General features: G+C 34.6%; 1 protein-coding gene and 1 long non-coding RNA gene across 2 annotated transcripts; both read right to left on the bottom strand.

Annotated features, from left to right (window-relative positions):
- Nucleotides 1–3,428: 3,428 nt before the first annotated feature.
- On the bottom strand, nucleotides 3,429–5,141 carry LOC130471295 (zinc finger BED domain-containing protein RICESLEEPER 2-like). Its single transcript, XM_056841336.1, has 2 exons — nucleotides 4,925–5,141; nucleotides 3,429–4,822 (listed from the first exon to the last, which is right to left on the bottom strand). Exons 1-2 carry the CDS (start codon nucleotides 5,139–5,141, stop codon nucleotides 3,429–3,431), a joined length of 1,611 nt encoding a protein of 536 aa, XP_056697314.1.
- Nucleotides 5,142–6,016: 875 nt separating this feature from the next.
- LOC130459375 (uncharacterized) lies at nucleotides 6,017–25,428 on the bottom strand. The gene is made up of 4 exons (XR_008918742.1): nucleotides 24,867–25,428; nucleotides 24,232–24,300; nucleotides 7,193–9,504; nucleotides 6,017–6,150 (listed from the first exon to the last, which is right to left on the bottom strand). It is a non-coding gene; the product is annotated as an uncharacterized lncRNA (long non-coding RNA).
- Nucleotides 25,429–25,819: the final 391 nt, after the last annotated feature.

The raw sequence follows: 25,819 nt of genomic DNA, 5'->3' as shown, positions 1-25,819 counted from the left end.
AGTAATAACAAGTAATTAACAACTCAAGTAATGCAGTGATACAGAGGAAACGTGACCCTGTTACTGGTAGCCTATAGCAACACTTTCACACACACGGAGACAACAACAACAACTGCACAACCAAACACTAAAAATACAAACACGCATGCACTCAACAGCCAAAATGTAGATGCAACAACTAGAATAGTTCATTTAAATATTAAAGATCATGAACTCCACAAGTCAACACAAACAATACTATATAACAAATAAAGGACACTATGTACTAGAAAAGCAATAACGAGATGTATTAACTTACGTCTCTACATCAATTTTTTTTGTTTCAAGATTACCAACTTCAGTAGGCGCATTAGCTTGAACAAGGCCACCATCACCACCTCGCTTGCGCTTTGTTGTAGAAATAACGATGGCACCAGACATGGTGGCCTCTTCCTGAACTCTCACAACCTTTTGCTTTCTTTTCAAGGGTGGATTCCCTGGTTGTGGACTTGTTGTTGAACCACTGCTGATAATTATCTACACAATACATGAGTAGAAATCAGTGTTGATAATAAACATTCCAAAACACTACTCCACTACATATGGTGACCATTACATATAGTGACCATTACAGATAGTATAGTAACCCATATAATTATACCAGTTACAATTTCCTCAATTCTACACTATAAGACTTAAAACGGTAGCATAGTGACCTTTAAATTGTGAATGTTGACGATGGATACCTCTTATCAGACTAATAAACCCCAAAAATCAGCAAACAATGCATAGAAACCCTAATTGTGAAAATTAGTAAAATTAAACCCTAATTCGTGGCCACAAAACTTCAAATTGAGAATGTTGACAACAACTAGCTCTTATCAAGCCAATAAACCGCAAAAATCAACACAAAATACTTAGAACCCCTAATTTTAAAATTAGTAAATCAAACCCTAATTTGTGGCCGAAAAACTTCAAATCAAGCAAAAACTTAAAAAACCTCTTAGTATAATCACAAAAAAACAACAATGCGAGAAAATGTTAACAGAAAAATACATGAAACATGATGTAAATTTAGCGAACTCAAGTTTAAGGAATTATAAAAAAAATTGAAGAATAAAAACAAACCTGAATGTTCGATTCTAGTAGGTGAATTACGAAGGCCTATTCGACCTCCAATTGAAGTACTTCCCCTGGTTTTTGTCTCCATTGATAATGGAGGAGAGAGAAATTGAAGCTTGAAAGTGAGGAGAGAAATTGAAGAAACAGATCGAGAGAAGGAGAAGAATTACAGAAGATCGAGAGACAATTTTGCGACAGAAGCTCGAGAAAATGAGGAGAGAGAAGAAGAAGATGGAGAGAATGAGGGGAGAGAAAATATTGGACCGTGAATGAGGAGAGAGAAAGGCACGAGTGAATGAGGAAGCAACAACAAAATTAAATTGGGCTTATTTCATCCACACGTGTGAATGAAAAGGGTAAGAGATCCACCTTCCTCTTTTAGGCTTGGTCCACAATAATTATAGGTGGACCAGGTTTATTTAAGAAAAATACTGTTTCAAGAGATACTTTAAGTAAAAAAAACAAAGAAAAAACTAACCATTAGTAAAAAAGTTAAAATTATTTGATGGTTTGTTAGCCCGCGGACAACCCGGCCTGTTTAATAGACGGATATGGATAAGAAGTCAATCCCGCAAATAAGGGGGGCTTTATTTTTCCATTCTAGACCTACGTAGGCCAAACTAACCTAGTTAAGGCATTCATGAAAAACTAACCTAATTAATGCATTCATGATAAATCATCCTAATTCCAATTGATAGACTCATCCGTAACACCCCTTAAGTTGGAGCATGGTAAGAATCAAGAATGCCAATTTGGACAATATAATCGATCAAACTGTTTTCTTGCCTAGTGCTTTAGTAAGAATATAATCGGCATATGATGGTGCAATAATCCCTTTTGTTACTGCATCCTGAACTGAATAGAAATCGATCTAAATATGCCTGGTGCATGCATGAAAAACTGAATTTAGCGCGCTAAAATCAGTTTTTTAAGACAAGGTCACATCATAGACCGACCTCTAATAGGATGGTAGGCAAACACAAAAGAAAAGTACATAATTAAGAAAGTGATACAAACCTCAATTTAATACGTACATAGTCTTAATTAATTATTGTAAACAGAAATATTAGGGATTGGTTCAAATTCATAAGCAAACAGCTTCTTAGATGCTAACTCATCATCGTAATGTTTTGAGATTTCATAACATCTTCATCATGGTAAACTGAGATATTAGGAACCGAGATATTCATGATTAGTGAATTAATTTTACATTACTGTAATAAAAAAACACAATACTTTTTTTTAAAAAAGTCATGATTTGATAAAATTGATACGTATGAGGAGTAGGAGAGCATAAAATCTTGAATCTGTAAATTATATATTGTACTCAATAGCAATTTAATTGTTCTAAAACTATAATATTTACGGAGTATCTTTTAATTAATTGGTAGAACTTTATTGTTATTGGAATTCTATCCCTTATACTATTATTATCTTATTTTGACTCTTAGCAAAACTTATTATTATTATCATCTTATTTTGACTCTTAGCAAAACTTATCTCTTATTATCTCTTACCGAATATTTAGACTGGTTCTTTATTCATGTGACCTTATAAAAATATCCCACACTTTTAATTTCACTTTGTTTTATAGGATGGAGCTCGAAAATTTAGAGATACTTTAAGTTAAAAATTAAAAAAAGAAAGTAAAAAATATTTTTAGTATGTTAGCCCGCGGACAAGCCCAACCCGGCAACCCCTCTAATAGACAGATAAGTCAATCCCACAAAAATAAAAACTTAATTTTCCATTCTAGACCCGTTGTACAAAAAAATACGCTTAGACCCGGTATCCAAGCCTGCAAATGATCACCTCTAACATATGTGGCGGATCAGCAGGAGGTTGGGATTAGACCTGTTCAACGGGCCGGGCCAAAATTAAACGGGCCGGGCCTAGCTTACAATATTTTTGTGCCGGGCCGGGCTGGAGAGTAAACGGGCTGTAATGGGCTTTGCTTTCTTTGAGCCTGTATGTATGAATAAAATAGACTACTATATCTTCAGCTATAAAAATCAAGTTAACATATGCACATCCTCAATCCTCATACAACTTCATTACAAAACATCAGGAACTTAAAACTTAAAATATCAGACACAAAACACAAGCATAAACAGCATCAGACAGTCTGGAAACATGGGTATTTAAGATCAAGACTTGATTTTATAAACAGCATCACAGTCTGGTGGTATAATACAGCTAAAGCAACTCCAATGCAAAGTCCAACCCAGAAAATCTACTGCATAAACAAACAAACAACAAGGTCATTAGAGTAATGTATGCAACAGAATGAGTTCATGAATAATTGATAAAGTAATAAGACAAATTACCTATAAGGAAAAGAAAGTATCACTCTCATTGTCTTCATCATTTTCAATTATTGCTTCACCGTCCTCATCATTTTCATTATCCAAGTCCAATGCAATGCCATTTTCATCACTTCCCCAATCTTGAACACACACTAATGCTTGCACGGTTTTTGGATTTAATGAACTACGATTTGGGGAAATAGTTTTCCCTCCAATGCTAAAAGCCGACTCCGAAGCTACCGTACTGACCGGAATAGTTAGTAAATCCCTAGCCACTTTTGAGAGCTCCGGAAACCTTAATGCATTTTGATGCCAATACTCTAACACATCCAATTCCAAATTCATATCAAGAGGCTCCTCTTCTAAATAAACTTCAAGTTGTGACTTTCCAATTTGGCTCATAGTACTTTTTGGATTATAACTATGATAATCATCAAATAAGTTATGATGTCCAAATTCACTATTAAGAGGAGAGGGAACAATAATAGGTGAGGTTGATGATTGCAACTTATAATCATTATACAAAGACCTTAATGTGCTCAACACCACTTCCACCTTTTCCATAGCCAAATCCGTCCCAAATAATTTGTCCAAGCAATATTCAACCATCTTAACTTTAAATCTTGGATCAAGAATAGTCGCACAAGATAAATAGACATTATACTCGGACCAATATTTATCAAATTTGCTTAACATTGGCTCTACCATCTCAGACAACAACACATCGGTAGATTTAGAAGTATCCAACAAGTGACGATGAACCATCCAAGCACCCTTAAAGTATAAATTAGAAGTAGGAGTCTTAGAAGCCGAAAACATACATGTTACGTCATAAAAGATGTTTAAAAATTTATGAACAACAACCAATTTACTCCATTCAAAATCCGTAGGCACAAAAGATTTGAAATAATTGTTCACGGACCCCAAATAAACAAACACTTCCCTATAATACAACACATTATCAAGAATAGAAAAAGTTGAATTCCAACGAATTTTCATATCTAAATGGAGTTTTCTTTTCACCAAATTGAACTTTTTTTCGGCAGTGTCATAAAAATCCTTACTTCTATAAGAAGATCTTGTAACTAATCTCACCAACTTCCTAATATCATCCAAAATGCCTTCAATAAGCTCCAATCCGGATTGAACAATCAAATTAATGATGTGAGCACAACATCGAATATGAAACATACATCCATTACTCACTAACAACCCCTTTGACACAAGACGGTTCTTCAAGTGTGCAATCATAGCATCATTATATGTAGCATTATCAACGGTAACACTAAGCACTTTGTTTTCTAGCTTCCATTGACTTAGAAACAAAAATATTTCTTCTGAAATGCTTACTCCATCATAAGGGGGTACCAAAGCCCTAAACCTAAGAATTCGTTTGTGTAATTTCCAATCATTGTCTACAAAATGAATTGTAATGCAAATATAATGTTGCCATGTGTGGAATGACTTTCAATTATCCGTAGTTAAACAAATCCGACCGGGGACATTCACTAACATACTTTTTAGTTTTTCTCTCTCAGAATAATACAAGGAAAAAAGATCTCTTGTAAGAGTTGTTCTACTAAACGACTTAAAAAGAGGAGTAGCACTAGACATCATTCTTATATAACCTTTTTCCTCTATGGTTGAGAAAGGATGAGCTCCTTCTACAACATAAAGTAAAATATCCTTTCTTAATCTTTTTGGATCAAAAACAAACTCCTTTTCCCCTTCCATATTAGAACCCCCTTCCCCAAGTGGAAGTCCTTCTGGCCTACATGGACAACTCTCTAATAAATGACATTTTAAATGTGACGTTCCACTATTAGAGGTAGCAACTAATATTTTCTTACAATTAGGGGTGTAAACGAGCCGAGCCGAGCCGAGCTTTACCCTGTTCATGTTCATGTTCATTTAACTTATGCGAGCTCGAGCCCGAGCTCGAGCTTTTAACCGAGCTCAAAAATCTGTTCAAGCTCGGTTCGTTTAAAAGATTTGGTGTTCGCGAACTGTTCGTGAATGGCTCATTTATTAATCGAGCCGAGTTTATAAACGAGCTTTTTTCATGAACGAGCTTTCTTAAACGAACTTCAGAGTATAACCACTTGAAAATCTAACAAATTATAATCATATCTAATAATAAAGATTAAAGTACATTACTTTATTTGATAAACAAACTAATAATTTAGAAAGAGTTAAAGAGCACTAATTTTAGCAATTAAAATTTTATTTCAAAATATTTTTATTCTATTATAGATTTCAAAAGTCAAAAACATGATTCTTATTTATATTTGAAAAACGTATATATGGTAAAATATGATACATAACATAACTAGACGAACTTGTTCACGAACATAAATGAACGAGTTGTTCATGAACATAAATGAATGAGTTGTTCATGAACTTAAATGAACGAGCAAACCTATGTTCATATTCAAGCTCGTTTATTAAGCGAGCTTCAAAAGTTGTTCAAGCTCGGCTCGTTTAATAAATGAACGAACATGAACGAGCTTTAAACGAGCCTGAGCCCGAGTAGTTTATTGACCGGCTCGGCTCATTTACACCCCTACTTACAATGAACACAAATAGAAACATTTTCACCTTTGTCGTTATTTCCTTCCTTCATTTCACGCCATACCATAGACTTTTTCTTCCTCTTGCGTTGTTGTGGGGCCGAATATTCACTATACCCATCTTCTAACGGCCTTGTCGATGAAGTTGGTGCACTAGTACCCTCCATAATACTCTGAAATTCGACAAAAATACATAATTAACCACTTAAAATAAAAATGTACACTTTCAACATCATAAAGTCTGAAATTTTCTAGCTACCAAATAAACCAAAAAAGTTCTGAAATTTTCTAGCTACCAAATAAACCAAACAAGTGTAAATACTAATTAACCTGCAAGGCTAAAAGAACCAAATAGACCAGTAATGACCTCTATAGATTAATTAGCTCAATACTACAATATCTTTTAAATGCTTTTTGTAACCACTTCTACTACCTTTGCCAGTTTTATTAACCAATTTCTTTTTGCAAACAATCAGTTTCTGAATTCTTCTACCCTTAAATTGTTCAATCAATATACTGAATAGTTGACTAAGAGTTTTCATTTCATGATGCAAAGAAGATAACAAAAAACACTGAAACTCATTTGTCTGATCCTGTTAGTAGTTTTTGACACACACAAGAACCACTTACTTGAATAGCACAGCAACATATCAAAAGGATCTTCAATCATGGGTCAGACCTCAAGCAACAATCTAAACAATTTCCACTTTTATACTTTTTTGTTCTTTTAAAAAAACCGAATTTATCACAAATAAATGCAGCACAAACAATACGGAGTGTAAATTTTCGTAGCAAGAACCAAAGAACCAGGCTAATACAATGGGGTAACAACTATATTTCACAACATCATACACATCACCTGAACATTTAGATTATCCCCAAAAACGAAGAGATTGGGGTGAAAGTAATTAAAAAGTGTTATTTTTGCTTAATTTTACTTCCCTCCCATGATTAACTTCCTATCCCACTATTAATATCTCCCTTTAAAAATTTGAGGGCAACAATGAGAATACGATTTAAAAGCAAAGAAGTATGAAAACAGAGAACCTATGAGCTGATGAGCTAACAATTTACCACAATTATTCCACGAACTACAACCAACCAATTATTATTTTTGACAGGAACTCACCACTTAACAGAGAACCATTGACTACAATCACCTAACATCATTCTCAAATTCAAAAATCGGCAAACAAAAATATACCAGGAACATACCAAATTGAGCGACGACGACGTATTTGCTTGACAAATTGAGCGATGACGAGGTATTGCTTGACAAATTGAGCGGCCACGGCGATTGTTACGGCGGCGTGGTGATTGTTCGACAGAATTAGGGTTATTAATTTTGGGGAAAAAGAGGAGAGAAAATTAGGGTTCTTCATTTTTGGGGAAAAGAGGAGGGAGAAAATGTAGGATTTTAATTTTAAGGTATAGCCGGTTCTAATTGAAGGAGGGAGGGATATTTTTTTTGTTAGTTTTTGATTAATAATTTGCTGAATTTTTTATTTTAGTAACCCTTTGAACTAAGCCCTTTAAAATCCCATCCAACCCTTTAAGAACCCTTTTAAAATTAAGCCCTTTAAAAGCCCACCCCATATAATAAGATAAAGGGCTGAGCCCTTTAATAACTAGGCCGGGCTAGGGCTTTTAACGGGCCTCCAGCCCATTGCACAGGTCTAGTTGAGATACACGGTGATCGAAGAGCTGGGCCTTAACCTGGGCCGCGGGTGAGAGAAGTCAGAAGTGGCGAATCAGCAGGTTAATGGACTCATGTGGAGACAACATAACAGTCTCATTTATGGGTTCAGTTGGCAACATGGTAGAAGAATCTTCAAAGAGAATTAGATCAATTGATCGATAAGAATTAATCAACGTATAAGTAGACTATTTGTTCATGCTTCTTATACTCATAAAATCAATGTCAACCTCTTCTTCACTGAATGATGGCACGATTATGTGGGGCTCAATATTTACATATACCGGGTCAACAAACGTAAATATATCCTTAATTTATCCCGAGATACAGAAAAAAAAAAAATTAATAAGATTAAAGACTGTCCATCCCTTTCTCCCAAATAGATAACTCTAGAAGAATATAAACATGCCAGCCGGATAGAAATCAACAAGTAATCGGGCAAACATCGTTTTATATTAAAAACAAGTAAAGGGGATCGAGCCAACATAATCAATACCTAGTATTTAAAAACTGTAACCACAAATAATACGCGTACCACTCTAATACTCTCCCTTTTCTACGTTTTCCACGTGTCTCATTCTTAAAAAAAAAAAAAACAAAACGCAAGCTAAAAACTGCAGCAATTTCTCATATTCCGATTGTTCTCTGTCTGACCTTCAACTTCCCATGTCCAAATCAATGCGAGCTTTAATTTCCATAACAACAATCTTTCATCTTCCCAATCAAAAGAGAGGAAATCAATGTGGTGATGACAAATGTCACTCATTGGTTGGCCTCTCTAATAAATATTAAAAAATATATAAATAAAATAAAATACTTGCTTCAATAATTATTTTGTTAACATTTACCTCAAAAATATATTTGATTCTCTTTTCCTCAAAATAAGAAAAGTGTCATTCTATACATAGGAAATATATTTTTAAATTTTCTACAAATATAACCAATATAAGATTGTATTTTAATAAAAAAAAATTAATCCATTATACAGAGTACATAGTACGTAGTATGATTTTAATCTACTTATATGGAAAACATATCTAAAAATAGAGATTAAAATAATAAAAACATCACTACGTATACTAAATTTGAGTATTATAGAAAATATGCTAATATATATAGTACATATACTAAAATATTGATTTTATTTTACTTAGACCAATATTTCTATATTTTTTAATGTCCAATATAAAAGAATTTATAAACTCAAATTAGTTAAATTAATGTCCAAAAGTGGACATATAAAAGGTCTAATTATTGGACATATTCGTACTCAAGGGGACGATGACGATCAAATGAACGTCCAACATATAACGCAACTTGTAACAACCCGCCCTTAACGAGCTGCTTTCTAAACACACTTAGTCCTAAGTTAAACAAACTTAACATAATTATAACTTTAAACCCCGTTAAACAAACTTTAACTCTTCAACAACTTCAAAGATTTAATCACGGCTTAGCCTATCTCAAAGATACTAATTAAAACTCTTTTAATTAATTATTAAAATTTCGGCAGCACTTCCCCTAAATATGGACGACCTAAAATACTGTTTAGGAAATTACGCCAGATTTTCTTTCACCTGCTATTTCATCATTCCAGCATATAACATCTCCCAAAAACATCATTGGAGTGACACCAACTCAACAAGGATATATAATCCATAAAGAATAACCCAAAGAAAAAAAAAAAACTCTAGAAACAAATTATACAACCCATTAATAAATGAGGAATGACTTAAATACACTTGGAGAATCCATATGCCCGCCTTGAAACATATAAGGCCTCTAGAGGACTTCTACGCTTGATTCTCGCTGCCTGCAAAATATTTTAACTCTGCCCCCACCAGGACAGGTTCATTGAACAAAATCAACGGAAATCTGAGTACACACATCCAACTAAAAATGCATTTGATAGGTGGCTCAAAATAATATTTATTTTAGTTTTTTTTTTTTTCATGTTTTATTCTGAAAAGCAACTTCGCTTATCAAACTCAATTGGAAAACATAACTTGATAAAATGTTATAACCTCTTTGAAATCTATTTGGCGAAATCTATTTGGCGAAATCTAGATTATTCAAACAACGATTCGGAAAACAATAAAATAGCATTACTCACAAAGGCTTTAGACTTACTTACCATCTCACAAAGTTTCTAAATTCACAATCAAATCAACTGAATTAGGCTCACAACTTTAAGATTCATCTTGTCATTCTCATACTCTTAATCATTTTCAATCATAATCTAATTCGACGAGTATTCTTAACGATAGCTCGAGTATTATAAGCAAATCTTTTCCCAATCCTTAGTTTTTGCCACAAGGTTAAAACTCAAACATATAATTATTCATAACTCAATATGGTACTCATGGGCACAACATTGCTATAGTAATATGATTTTCTTCATAAAGTTCTCATAACACAATTCAAATGAAGATATAGATATTCATAAGAAATTTATAACTCAATGCGAAAACACACAACTTAATCTCAACATAATAGCTAACTCAATCACAACATATTAGCTTACTGTTGGGGAAAGTGAACACGAATAGAGAGGGGTTATTCAACGAACTGTCTCTATTTGGTGGGGGTCGTCACCCTCCTGATAAGCATACGCTTGCAAGACTTAACTAGGACATGTCCCTAATTACGGGTCTATCCCGCCTCTACGAGTCTACTTTTGTAGCACTCGCTTTACGGCCAAGCCGCTTTAACGGGTCTATCCCGCCGAACTACGGGTCTATCCCGCCTCTACGAGTCTACTTTTGTAGCACTCGCTTTACGGCCAAGCCGCTTTAACGGGTCTATCCCGCCGAACTACGAGTCTACGATTGTAGCACTCGCTTTAAATGTTTTTCATCACCGACGCATGTGAGCACTATGCAACACATACACGGCTACTTTCCCCTACTTAAGCATTTTATTACCAATTTATGCAATTTCATTCTCAAAATATCATTCGCATTCCCATAGTCATGTATTAGCTTCACTCTCATCATATCTCAACTCACTTTATTTCTCAGAATAAATTCTCAACCCAATTAAATATCAATCTCAAGACTTGCTGACACTTTCTCTTACTCTTAATCAAACTGTAACGATATAATTAAAATTTGGACACTCTTCTCAACTATATCCTTTTAACTTAGAATCACTCCTTATCCTTGGCTATACCCTTTAAACCATTGATTAATAACTGGCTGCTAGTGAGTGACACTCATTTACATCCCAAGGTTATCAATAGGCTATACTCTCCTCGAATCCGAATTCATTATTTAATAGCTTAGTGTGCCTGAAATGTATTTTGTAAACATTTACATAAACCATAATTACTCAAACATAATCTTATTATTCGTAGAAATGCCGACTAGTTATATCTCAAACTAATAGGTTTCAAAAATATGAAAACCTGTATTTATTTTAAAGTATATCGTTATTCTTTATAATAATTTCTTTTATAAAACTTGTCAAAGATTTACTTATTTGCAAACTATATGTATTTAAAGAACTTAAAACAAAACCGAAACATCTTTAGTTTATGATTTCAACTCTTAAGTTTATTAAACACTTTAATATTGTTCAAAGCTAGTTTAAGTTCCATAATTCATAGTTTTGGGGAAAACATGTGACTTTTAGGAAATTCCAAAATAAATATGGCTTGTTAGGAAAGATTACAAACCCTTGAAACGACTCATTCAAGAATCATTAAAAACTCGGCTTTTGTTATACTTAAAATAGTTTAGAGATTTCTCATTTACTACATTAAAAGAATCCTTTTATTATTAACCCTTGATTAAGATAAAATATGCGTCCTTTAAGAAATTAAAAAGAAATTAAAAATAAGTATGACCCAGTTGAAAGGATGATAGGTTATGATACATATGACAAAACATAAATCATGCGGAAAAAACCTTAATGCCAGGAAACATATTATTTACACATAATCATTTAGCATAATTTAGGAGCATACACTTTGTAGCGTGCCCTCCCTAGCTGCGCCCGAACCGAACAAGAACAAGCCTTTAGGACTCCAAATGTCGTCCCTCTGTAGATAGTCCACAGTACGTCCGGATCCGCCTCAAGTTAGACCAACTAGAATCGCCCTTAAGGTTACTAGGAAATTCGGTTAAGTGTTTGCAAGTGTTTGGCTTATTTTTCTTTCAAAAGTTACCCTTAGAATACTTCAATCCCATGTATATAAATTATGACCCTAGGCCCTTATTTATAGAGGTTTGGAAAGGGAATTGGAATCCTAGTAGGATACGATTTAATTAAACTTAGAATCCTACAAAGACTCTAATTAATCAAATAATCCTTTTAGGAATAGGAATTTAATCATACACCAAATCCTAATAGATTTAGGAATTTTGCATGGACACAAACACACACACGCACGGAGCCACGAGGGCGCCCGCACGCGTGCGCTCGGCCCACGCAGCCCACGCTGCGTAGCCTCGCCTTGGCGCGCTGGGCCTGCCTTGCGGTGGGCCTGGCGCTGCCTTGGGCTGGGCGTTGGCGCGCGTCTTGCTTGCTGGGCGATGGCCTGGCTTTGTGCTGGGCCTCGTCCGATGCTCATTCGTACGATACGCTTCCGATTAAATTCCCGGTTCCGGAATTCATTTCCGATACGAACAATATTTAATATTTCCGATTCCGGAATTAATTTCCGTTTCGAACAAATATTTAATATTTCCGTTTCCGGAACTATTTTCCGATTCCGATAATATTTCCGATTGTGACAATATTTCCGTTTCCGGCAATATTTCCGAATCCAGCAATATTTCCATTTCCAATAATATTTTCCGATACGTACCATGTTTCCGTTTCCGGCAACATCCACTACTACAAAAACCAGAATACGTAACGCTAGATAGAAAGCGCATATGTATGTTAAGCGTTTTACATAATTATATAAAACAGTTGCCTCTTCTGACAGTTACATATGTTAAACCATATAAAACGCCTATAGCAGATAAACGTTTTACTTCTTTCTACCACAATAAAATATTTTTAAGTTAAAAAATAAAAAATATAATAAGAATAGAAAGCGGTGATAATACCTAGTCACCAACCGCTTTGTATGTTTAACCCAAAATTTCTCCACCATTAACCCATTATACTGTAAAATACTTTAAACCCATATTTACCCTAGTCCCATCTACCCTCATTAGCCGCCACCTCTTCCACTCCTTCACTTGCTTTTGGGTCATTAAACTCCTCTCTCTTACAGTTATATGTTCTTTTCTCTTTCCTACTTCCCAAAAATACTGGTTTACAAAATTGTTCATCCTGGGATTGCGATTGCGATTGCGATTTCAATTTCAATCTCTACTCCTAGCAGTTGATTGTCAGCGGATTTAATCTTTCAAAACTTGTTCTTGCCCTTTAAACATCTCTATATATATGTTTCACGAATTTTTATTTGAGTTAATGTTTATTTGATTCATTTTCTTTTTCCCAATTCTTATCATTTATTTAGGTTTTATAATTTTTGTTTTATTTTCGTTAAACAAGGTACCAACGGAATTGACGCTACCGGTTTGACTTTGTCACATGTCTGTTTCTTCTACAATTCATTTCTTGATTTATACTCTCCGTCTGTGAAGATTTTAGTTATACAAGGTAATTGAAAACATAATTTGTACTTCAATTTAATTATTTAACTTTTCAATGTTTGTGGAAGCCTTTCTCTGTAATTTGATCGATTGAATTATGGAGTTTGATTTGACATATTGAACTATTTATTATCACTTGCAATTTAATTTAATTAGATTCTTTTCCCCTCTTCATTTCGTTTTTCTTTACCCCTGTTTTTACTTCTCTTGGTAGCCAATTTATATTCCTTTATCAAATCTTGATTTTATATTCATCTAATTTGAGTTTCTTGATTTCAGGTTTAACTGGATGTAGCTTTGCTGATGTGGAGGTGCAATTTAAATGTTAGTGGTTGTTTGTTTTTTAAAGATCTTGATATTAGTGGTATTTGTAAATTTCTCATAACCGTCTTCTATTTATTTTGTTTTTGCAGACTTACTTGAGAGAATTAAGAACAGATACTCGCAGATCTTCGCACAAATTTTGACAAGAAGCGAGATTACTTTTACCAATGACTTATAGATTTTGTACTCCGTAATATATATGGTTTATTTTTTCCATGTATGCATTTTGTAATATGTATTGATTTTGTTATTGAATGAACAATATTCCGTATTATTTTGTTATTGGATGAAAGGTCGTGTGGATATCATTTTTATTTTATCTATTTAGATTTGGTTACATACTAGAATCGTAATATCCTATGTTAGGGATGTGTGTGCTGCTATTTTTAAATAATATTAAAAATAAAAAAGGGTAGAATATAGAAAGGTTGTGTAAGAAAACAACTTTATATTTTAATATTAAACATGAAGTATATAGTACGCCTATGTACGGAAGATGTTTTGTATCTCAATATTTAACAGGAAGAATAGAGGACGGTTATGTACGGAGGGCGCGTTTTATTGTAGAGTATAGGAGACAGTTATGTACGTTAACCGTTCTATATTCCTTCTCCATTTTCTGATTTTAGGAAGGGAATAGAGGACGCTTATCTCTTATCCCTGTACTTTATGACTAGGTATATAAAACGCTTCTTTTACCCGTTTTATAAACTTTATAGCGCGTTGAGTTGGAGAACGCCTCTAAGGCGTCCTACAAAGTTTATTTCAACAGTACTCTAATCCCTTTTTTGTAGTAGTGATCTACGACTTGGATAATATTTATATTTCCGATACGATCCATATTTCCGTTTCCGGCAATATCATCGTTTCCGGAGTATTCACTTGCTTGTGACGATCTCAGCTCCCACTGAAACCAAGATCCGTCGATTCCGAATATCCATAGATAAAATATTTAATGCCATTAAATACTTGATCCGTTTACGTACTATTTGTGTGACCCTACGGGTTCAGTCAAGAGTAAGCAGTGGATTAATATCATTAATTCCACTTGAACTGAAGCGGCCTCTAGCTAGGCATTCAGCTCACTTGATCTCACTGAATTATTAACTTGTTAATTAATACTGAACTGCATTTATTAGACTTATCATTGAATGCATACTTGGACCAAGGGCATTATTTCCTTCAGTCTCCCACTTGTCCTTAGGGACAAGTGTGCATTTCCTAATTCCTTTGTCGCTCGATGCTTGCTCTTGAACATAAGGTAAGAGTTGTCATCCTTATTATGTCCAGAGGTGTTTCTCGGTTTCAGAGTTCAACTGATCAAATAAACAGATAATCATAGCCTATGATTCATCCGAGCACGGCCATGCATTTCACAGTTTCTAGCTCTCCGAGTGGCCTTGTACAACTTTTAAGCATCTCATCCCGGTTTATGGGAGGACAATCCCAATCTTGCGATCTTGAGATTAGACTTCGTTTGATAGGTGATTACCTGAGCGTTGCCTTTATAGCCTCCTTTTACGGTGCGACGGTTGGTCAACGTCAAAGTAACCAGTTCTCAAACAAGTAATCTCAAATCACTCAGGTATTGAGGATTTAGTGTCTAATAATTTTAATGAAATTTACTTATGACAGATTTTCATCTCTTACAGTAAAGTTTCATAGGTCTGTCCGATACTAGTCTTCTCAAAGTAAGTATCTATGCAAATGATTATGACATTGCCATGTCCACATAGTTCAAGAAACAGAACTACTAGTCATCTTGCATTCTAGTCGTCTAACGTTTTATATGCGTCCAATTTTATAGAAAACTCCGACCAGGGACCATTTTCAACTTTTGACATTCAAGTTCACTTGATAGACATTTCTTAGTCACAGGACTGGTCCTGACAGTCTATCTTGAATATTTTGTCAAATTGAAGGGACTCATCATTTAATACTAAACCAAGATTAAATGGAATATGAAAATTTATTTCATATATGATAAATGTTCAACCCCAATGTTTTACAACCATGGGCCTCGAACCCATCTTTAAAAACAATTCATGGAATTCAAAGCTATGCTTGATTTCCAGTGCTACAATGTGAGTGTTGCTTCTCACTTGTTGCATAGGTTTAGTTATCATGCTTTGCCAATCTTGATATCCTTTTCTCGAATGTTCTTCGAGATATGATGATAAGATCGTCTGAGTATGTTTATTTTGTGATCTAGTCTGTCCAGCTACAAGAGTGGTTCTACGCATTTTTCAATGAAGAATCATCAAGTCAGCAGACATGTGATCTACCTAAGTTCAATGAAGAACTCATTAATACAAACAACTATGTTTTAATGCTTCTCAGGCAATAAATTCTTTTACTTCAACTGTATAGGTTGCTAGTGATGCTTTGTTTGGATTTACTTATCCAAGCAGTTCACATATATGTGGAAGACTTTCCAGTTGTATCTTAGAACATAGAAATTAATATTTAATTTCCCACGCAACAACTCATGGTCTCCAATCCATGTTGCCATTTCAAAACACGATGCTCTATAGCTCGTCCTTGTCAATGGTTAACTCCAAACGAATCTTGCTTGATCCTTTACCAGTGTTTATGCGTGTAGCATCAAAGTTTAGCATATCTTTATTTCCTTGAATCAAGAACTAATCCTATGTACCTTTTCAAGTACCATAAGTTTTTCTTGATCTCAATCTAGTTGATCTTTACTTAGATCAATAGAGATTGGTATATGTTCGTCATGCCCAAAGTCATACGATACGTTTTTGGCGATCCTCACATTATATCATTACATGATAAATTCTTTTGCAGAATAATTCCCAATTGAATTCTATTCATGTAACTTTAGCTCATTCAATTTCAGTAGATACTGAATCCAGCTAAATTCTTTGACATATAATATAGGTTAAGAATCTCACTTAGATCCTTTGATGTTTAACTTAGTAAATGCTTATACATAGTTCAAACATTTATTACTTAGATTTATTCACATGGGTCGAATATCTCCAATGGAGTCTTTCGTGTTTGTTTAGTAAATGCCATTACTAATCTAAAACAATATTATAAGATCTTTGAAAAAAGATCTTCATACCCATTATGTACTAAGTTTCGCCTTGGTCCATTATTGATGAATAATTTCAAATCTAAGTCATTAGCATTTGAATGTTATTTCACAATAGAGAGATATGTGTGTGATACACATAGGACCAAATAAGTTTTTATATACTCCCACTAAACTTCTTATACATCTATAAGAATCATGTACATTTTATGAAACTAAAATACTTATTAGCTTCACTAAAATACAGTTCCAATTCCCAATTGCTTGCTTAAATCTGTACTTAGATTTTATAAGCTAGCTTCCTTTTCAAGCATTACTTGGATCCACAAATCCTATGACATGTCATGTGCATAGTTTCTTCCAACATTTGATTGAGGAATACGTTTTGTCATCCAATTGCCATATGTACCAATATGCAATCATTGCTTGAATTATAGACTTGAGCATTACGATTATGCATGAGGTTTCAACACAATCCATGCCATGAATTTGCTTGTAACCTTTAGCAACTAATCTAGCTTTGTGTGTGAACACAATTCCATGTTTGATGGTTTTTATACTTAAAACAAATTTGCAACCAATAGGTGTTTAATTTATTCTTGCAAATCAACAAAATTTCAATTTTGTCATCAAAACATTAAGTATGTTTTATGGCCTTTAACCGTCTAAAACATTGAGCCTATATATGGCCTCTAACCATTTTAGGGAATCCATATTTCGTCATGGCTTTCTTACAAGTCACAAGCTCATTAATCTAATAGTTTGACTGTAAGTTGTAGGTTTCTTCACTATCTAATAGAAGAATTGCATAGTGACCTGAACTCCATGTTTCTTCACTATCTAATAGAAGAATCTCATAGTTTCAGTGACTTGAACTCTATGCCTACTAGGGTATAGAACATCAAACAACAGAATATCAATAGCCACTTAAAAGTCCTTTGAATATTCTGTTCTCCTTGAAGCACTTGTAAAGTCTTCTAAGAGATGTCTATTCTTTAAAGCCACTTCTAAAGTCCTTAAAGAATACGTGTTCGGATTTTCTAAGGAACTTCGAAAAGCCTCCGGAATGTCCGTTTATGTTTGTTGTTCGCCTCGAAGACTTTCGAGGTCTATTTTCTCCCACTTGTCATTTTGGAAACGAATCCCAAAAGGACATTATTTCGAGCAAACAAACATTATGTTCTCAAAAATTCGTGGTAGAAACAATACCCTTGTGTCTCATTTGAATAAATCACAATGAAACATATATCTATTCTTGGGCTTAGTTTGTTGAATAACAAACACTAAGCTCCCACTGAGTTTAGGAACTCTTTAGATATATTATGAAAAGATATTCTGAAATTACTTTTCAATAGCTTTGACGAATTGGTTTAGTTTGGTGGTAGTTGAGCATTTTGTTTTAGAATTTATAGGAAAAGTCTTTATGATTCATCATTGATCGAATCAAGTACTAATTGACTTCAATCGTTCCAACTTAGATATGCCATATCTTATGGAGCTAGATCGTGAAATTACAACACACAATCATTGATGATCATTTTTGGTCTCAAGTAATCATTAACATGATCTATCCTAGATCTTTATGATTTCTTGCCAAGTGGATTTTATACTTCTGAATCTTTGAACTAGCCAAATAGATTCAAACTTATATCACATTGAGTAAATAAACCTATATTCACTCAAATCTGTGTGAAATAATAAAGTCATAAAACCTTTCTTTAGCTTTGAACTCTATCGTCTAGGCGTTCTAACAATAGTTCATATCTTTTGTTACTTTCAACAAGTAAGATTAGCTTGTCTTGAATTGATCTAGAAATCAATCAACTTTCAAAAGTCCATCAAAATAGAGCTTATGAATGTTAACTTGTTGATATGGTCTAAGCAACAATGCCAAAGTTTAGTGGAACTCAAATCAAAGGTTTGATTTGAACCTAGTAACGTTTTTATTGTTAAAGAGTTGTTTGTTTTAATCAAGCATATTGACTCAACCCGTAGTTGACCATTTCACTCAAATAAACAAACAAACATTGTTTTTGTTTTTCTTGAATGTGAGTCTTTCTGTGTTTGAAAACAGAAATTTAGGTATGCTGATTATGGAACAAAATAGCCATTAAGTTCCAGCCTTTGAAAGGACTTAAAACAAACTAGATGACCCTACAACTAATGTAGCATTGCCATGCTTCATTTCCCACTTGTAGGACATTAATGTAGCCTAGCTTCCATTGTTTGAGTTATTACCGAAGTAAGAACCTCAAGCGGTATATGATACCAAGGAAGTTTGATTGCTAGGTCACTTTTCTTTAAACATAAACTTATAGGTAGAAACGGAATCGTAAATTCCTTTCCTTTGTTCCTTGTTTTCCTATTTCTTGTACCCTTTCTTATAGTCTTAAGAATTGACTTCTCTAGCGTTGACTTTTATACTTTGTTAGACATGTCCAATGTCATTTTATCAAAGTTCTTACCATTTATGTTGAATATACTGTTTCAACTAGATGATCTTACCAGAAGCTTCTAAAGTTCTCTAAGCATCGATCTATTCGAATGTCTAGGGACTAGACTCATTCGAGAATTAAATGGAAAAAGGATTTTAGGTTGTTAACCATTGGTAAAGCTGAGCGTTTAAACTCAATGCTTTATGATCTCAAAACTACATTGTATTTTGAATTCACAAGCACCAATCGTTTGCCATTCGACTTTGATACTCGAAAACAACCATAAAAGTCGATATAAGAAACGTACATTTTAAATTGCTCATTTTCTCTCATTTCCGTGAATCGTTCTTGGATTCACTACCAATCGAGGAAATTTACTGTTACCTTTCTAAAAGGATTTATTGCAGTGCAAGATATTTAATTATAAAAAATAATTAAAACATACATTGAAGCATGCAAAGTCTAAACATTTATCATGAATAATAACTTGAATATTAAAGCAATCATGCAATTCAAACAAGTCATTAGCATTTTATTCGAATTTATTGTTCCGGCAGGTGTGAATAAAATGATTCCAAGATCCTAAAACCATTGAAGAATTAAGCACAGTTTGTCGACTCAATCCTAAAACATTTTATGTAAGCAAAAACCTTTTGCTAATAGTCTAGAAACTATTCTTGGTTGATAGGTACGTCTAAGAACTTATTAGGTAAACCTATCGATTTTGCCACGACATAAAAGGACTCCTTACTTATATCGTTGAGTTTCACCAAAACTAACATGTACTCACAATTATTTGTGTACCTTACCCCTTTAGTATCGACAAGTAACACGTCACTATGGCGGAAAACTATTACTAAGATCGATGTAAAGGATATCCAAGTAAGTGTTATTTTGGCATGGCACCTTTTAACTCAATTTTTACGTTTGGAACTTAAGGCTCTTACTATGTTGGTTAGATTTTAAGTGAACTAAAATCCTTAATCATGCAACATAATCAAGCCTTGATCTCATGCATATTTAAGACATATTTAATAGCAATAAATAACTTAAAGAATGCATAAGATAAATGTGATCTAGTATGGCCCGACTTCATCTTGAAGCTTCAACTTCAAAGTCCGTCTCGAAAATGGAAACTTCGTCTTGAATTTCACCGTGGGAGGCGCCATTTTCTCCAAATAGGATAAGCTATAATTAAACTAATTACAACTATTTGATGGTACGCAGACCATATTTGAATTGAAAAACAATTTTGGTAATTTAGACCAATTACATTCAAATTAATGGTACGCAGACCATATTTTCTATCCTATTTGGGCCATACTAGTCACTTCATAACCTGCAAAACAGTACATATACTACATATACCATTCACCCATTCATTATCATGAATGGCCCACAAAGCTGGTTAGTAAAACACGTTATGCATCACATAAATATTTGCAGCAATTAATCAAGGGCACCAATAATCTACAAATTATTCAGTCCTTATTAATTCTAATCAAGTTGTTTTAACCTTAAGGATTTGTAGACCTAATCAAGAGTTTATGACTAAAAGGGCTCCCACTTAAACCAATAAATTCATATGCTTTACTAATTTTAAACATAAAAATGTATTTCTAGTCTAACCGGAAACATACAAATTTAATTAAAATTTAAAGCTCATATAAATTTATAATGGAATCCACATATTTAATTTATTTTCAGTCGTATTTAAATTAATTCATGATTTTAATTTCAGTAAAATAATTAGAATAAATGAAATTTATTATAATATTCAAAATTAAAATCCAAGAAAACAATTTAAATTATTAATTTTAAAATTAATTAAAATTACATAAACTGAAAATTTCAAATTAAAATTTTAAAACGATCTAATTGTAACACAAGGTACGCAACATCACCACACAACGCACAGCCATAGGCCACACGCACGCAGCCATCGCTGGCCATGTGCGCGCAGCCTATGTGCTGCGTCGCATCCATCGCTGCACACCATTGCAAGGCGCCTAGAGGCACGCTTGGCCTCTGGCTCGCTGCGCGCGCCTGCCCTCGACGCACACGAGCTTGCGCTCGCTGCGCGCGAGCGTTCGTCGCTGGGCGTAGCGGTCGTCGTACGCGAGCTTGCGTTCGCTGCGCTCGAGGCTTCGCACGTTGCGCGAAGCAGTTGCGTCGTGGCGCAGCTCGCCTGCTTCTCACACGCGACTGTCGCTGCCTTGCTCTCGCCCTTTCCCACTCGCCCATCGCACATAGCACACGACACAAGGCAGGGCTGCTGCCTTGTGCTCGTGCACCATAGCCTTGCTCGCTGCATTCGTACCGCATGGGCGACGAGCTCCCTTGCTCGTCGTCGCATGCCCGCACTATACAACACCCCTTAAGGGTAACACGTAGCGTCCATTGCTTTGTGCGTGCAAGTTATATGAGCGAATCGCATAAAAATTAAAAATTTTATTTTCAAAATTAATGGCAAATTAATATATCATATTAATTTCATAATTTTAGGGCGAAAAATCGAAAATTTATTAATTAATTAATTTCCGATTAACATGGATTCAAGTCTAGGTCATAAAAATTTAAAATTTAACACAAATTAACAATTTTATGGTGGTTTTTAATCATAGGTATCTAATTAAATTATTAATTAATTATGAAAATCAAATCAATTCTAAATTATTCGAATTTTAAACAAATTAATTATAATTACAAATTAGATTGCATAATTAACAAGGCTAGGCATTCAAACTTGTTAAACATATATAGTAGGTCAATCAAAAATTCAAGATTTATCAACAAGAATCGCAAATATTTAATTTAACATCTTAAATTTACAAACTTTTGCGTTCGAAAAACTAAAACCTCCGAAACGTCATAGTTAGGCTTCGAATTTGAGAATTCTGGGTTCGGCCGAAAAATACTAATTTTGTCAAAATTTTAGAATGCCTTTTACATGCGGAATTGACACAAAAATCACTCGATTTGGATGAGTAACGAAGAAACTGCCGAAAAACTGCGTACATATAATTAAATAAACGCAATTTGCAATTAATTAACAATTACGAAAATTAATCACCCCTTTGAATTCTTGCAAATTTGTAATATTTAACCATGTTTATGCAATTTAGATTATGAAAATAATAAGAGGCTCGTGATACCACTGATAGGCCAGTTATGATACATATGACAAAACATAAATCATGCGGAAAAAACCTTAATGCCAGGAAACATATTATTTACACATAATCATTTAGCATAATTTAGGAGCATACGATTGTAGCGTGCCCTCCCTAGCTGCGCCCGAACCGAACAAGAACAAGCCTTTAGGACTCCAAATGTCGTCCCTCCGTAGATAGTCCACAGTACGTCCGGATCCGCCTCAAGTTAGACCAACTAGAATCGCCCTTAAGGTTACTAGGAAATTCGGTTAAGTGTTTGCAAGTGTTTGGCTTATTTTTCTTTCAAAAGTTACGATTTAATTAAACTTAGACCCTAGGCCCTTATTTATAGAGGTTTGGAAAGGAAATTGGAATCCTAGTAGGATACGATTTAATTAAACTTAGAATCCTACAAGGACTCTAATTAATTAAATAATCCTTTTAGGAATAGGAATTTAATCATACACCAAATCCTAATAGATTTAGGAATTGTGCATGGACACAAACACACACACGCACGGAGCCACGAGGGCGCCCGCACACGTGCGCTCGGCCCACGCAGCCCACGCTGCGCAGCCTCGCCTTGGCGCGCTGGGCCTGCCTTGCGGTGGGCCTGGCGCTGCCTTGGGCTGGGCGTTGGCGCGCGTCTTGCTTGCTGGGCGATGGCCTGGCTTCGTGCCGGGCCTTCGTCCGGCAGGCCTCGTCCGATGCTCATTCGTACGATACGCTTCCGATTAAATTTCCGGTTCCGGAATTCATTTCCGATACGAACAATATTTAATAATTCCGATTCCGGAATTAATTTCCGTTTCGAACAAATATTTAATATTTCCGTTTCTGGAACTATTTTCCGATTCCGATAATATTTCCGATTCTGACAATATTTCCGTTTCCGGCAATATTTCCGATTCCGGCAATATTTCCATTTCCAATAATATTTTCCGATACGTACCATGTTTCCGTTTCCGGCAACATCTACGACTTGGATAATATTTATATTTCCGATACGATCCATATTTCCGTTTCCGGCAATATCATCGTTTCCGGAGTATTCACTTGCTTGTGACGATCTCAGCTCCCACTGAAACGAAGATCCGTCGATTCCGAATATCCATAGATAGAGTATTTAATGCCATTAAATACTTGATCCGTTTACGTACTATTTGTGTGACCCTACGGGTTCAGTCAAGAGTAAGCTGTGGATTAATATCATTAATTCCACTTGAACTGAAGCGGCCTCTAGCTAGGCATTCAGCTCACTTGATCTCACTGAATTATTAACTTGTTAATTAATACTGAACCGCATTTATTAGACTTATCATTGAATGCATACTTGGACCAAGGGCATTATTTCCATCAAAGGAAACATAATCCTTCATTGAAACAAGAATTTAAAATTAAAAGCGATGTCTTTGGTTCCACTGAATCTTACTTTAGGATCTCTTATGTAGTTTAACACTAAGACTTGAACTCCTTAGAAACTCATGTAGGACTACTTTCATTATGCATGGTCTTTTACCTGATCATTAACGTATTCACTTATGATTAACTCTTAATTAACACTCCCTTAACCTTTTGACTTCTTCACATATCTCACAATTCCCAAGTTCGACCTCAAAATACTCAATGAACTCAATTTCTCAAGCCGCTCAATGCCTCAACTCAAACCATCTCTCACTTGGGTTCTCATTGCACAAACATTCGTTAACAGAATCATGATTCATAAAAGCATTAGAATCCAATTCAATTTGCAAAGAACAAATCAATTTGTAAATACAATTCAGTTTTGCAAAAATACAATTTAATTTGCAAATAACATTCAATTCGCAAAAATGACATTCGATCTATACATATATATATATATATATATATATATATATATATATATATATATATATATATATATATATATATACATGATACTTAAACACAAGATATATTTTCAAACATTGAAGTTGGTTGGACGATGTGTACCTTCGATTTAAACTCCAAGAATTATACATTTCGATCATCAACCTCCGCTAAAATCCATAATTCAACGACCTTCAGTAATACACCCCAACAAACAAAGTTTCTAATCAATAGACCATTCACCTTAATCGACTTAGAACTAAATAGAACTCTCCTCGACTTTGTCTAATAAACCTTTCAAATTTCATTATAACTAAACATAAACTTGATAAACTCTTTTGAACATTAAATGATTCTCGAAAACTTATTTTAGAAACTGACAGGGCACCTATTTATTTTAAGGAAATCGAATCAAACTTCCTAAACAAAATATCTTAATTGAAAACTATATACATCTCAATAACCATTAGTTATATAACGTACTACTTATAAGCGTACCTAAATTAATATGCTCAAACTATAAAACATTAATTATACTTTCTTTTAAGAGAAACCTTTTTGGAAATGAAACAATGGATTTATATTGTTTAACAACACAATGAAATTCGTTTGTATTTCGTAATTGAAAGCATTCCTTTAATACCAACCAATAAACCAGTTACAACTTAATTCTGTAGAGATTTTACAACTGACCAAGATTATTAAACTGAAATATAGAAATTATTATAAATGAACTAGAATTAAAGATTGAATTATACTCTTCAGAGAAATTGAAGCAGAGAAGTAACAAAAACTGGAGCAACAATCAACAACAACAATCGAATCGAATCAACAGCAACAACAGCAAAAACTGTGGCAAGGAGGGGAGAAAGCGACACCAACATCGAGGGCTACTACCCGACACCACCAACAATGGCGGCGAGCCCACCGGGACGGCGAAACGACCTCACGTCGGAGGTGAGATAGAAAATCAAAGAAGAGTAAGATAGGGTTTGGAATTTTCCCAATTCATTAAAACTCAAATCAATTAACAACAAGGTTAAAGAAATTACCCAATTGAGTGATGGAAGATCGACGACCACCATTTAAGGCCACCGTCGGCGGTGGTACTGCGCAAGGTCGAGAAGAGAGACGAGAGAGATGAGAGAGTGGCGTGGGTTGCTGATGGTGGTGGAGCAGCATCGTCGGCAGAGGAAGAAGAAGCCAAGGTGAAGGGAGGGGGTCGGTGAAGAGAGAGAGAGAGACGATGAGGGTCAAAGAGAAGGGGTTTTGAGTCCCTGGTTTGTGTGTTTGTTCAAGCCTCATGGAAAGAAGTCTCTAGAGTAAAATGATATCAATGCAAGCGGGTATCTATTTGAGGGAACTCTTGGCAACTGGTGAGATTGTTGGCACTCACTACCATTGGCACGTGGCAAAGGAAGTCAATTGGAATGACTAAGCTCATTTAACAAGGATGTATTCATAAATATTCGTTTTGAACTTCGAGAATTATTACTCCCTCCGTCCCAGATTAGTTGTTACACTTTCTTTTTTCGTCCGTCCCAGATTAGTTGTTACACTTCTAAGTTAGGAATGACCCCACAATTATTATATTCTCTCTCTCTTCCCACTAAATTTTTTTTGTCCCCACACTCTCTCTCATTCAATTAAAGAAATACCCCACTAACTCCTATCACATCTACTTTTTCAATAAAATAACAATTGATAACCA

This window comes from Spinacia oleracea, chromosome 4 (genome assembly GCF_020520425.1).
Source record: "Spinacia oleracea cultivar Varoflay chromosome 4, BTI_SOV_V1, whole genome shotgun sequence".
Lineage (NCBI taxonomy): Eukaryota > Viridiplantae > Streptophyta > Magnoliopsida > Caryophyllales > Amaranthaceae > Spinacia > Spinacia oleracea.
The sequence above is the reverse complement of the archived record's forward strand: the minus strand, read 5'-3'. Positions and strand labels throughout refer to the sequence as shown.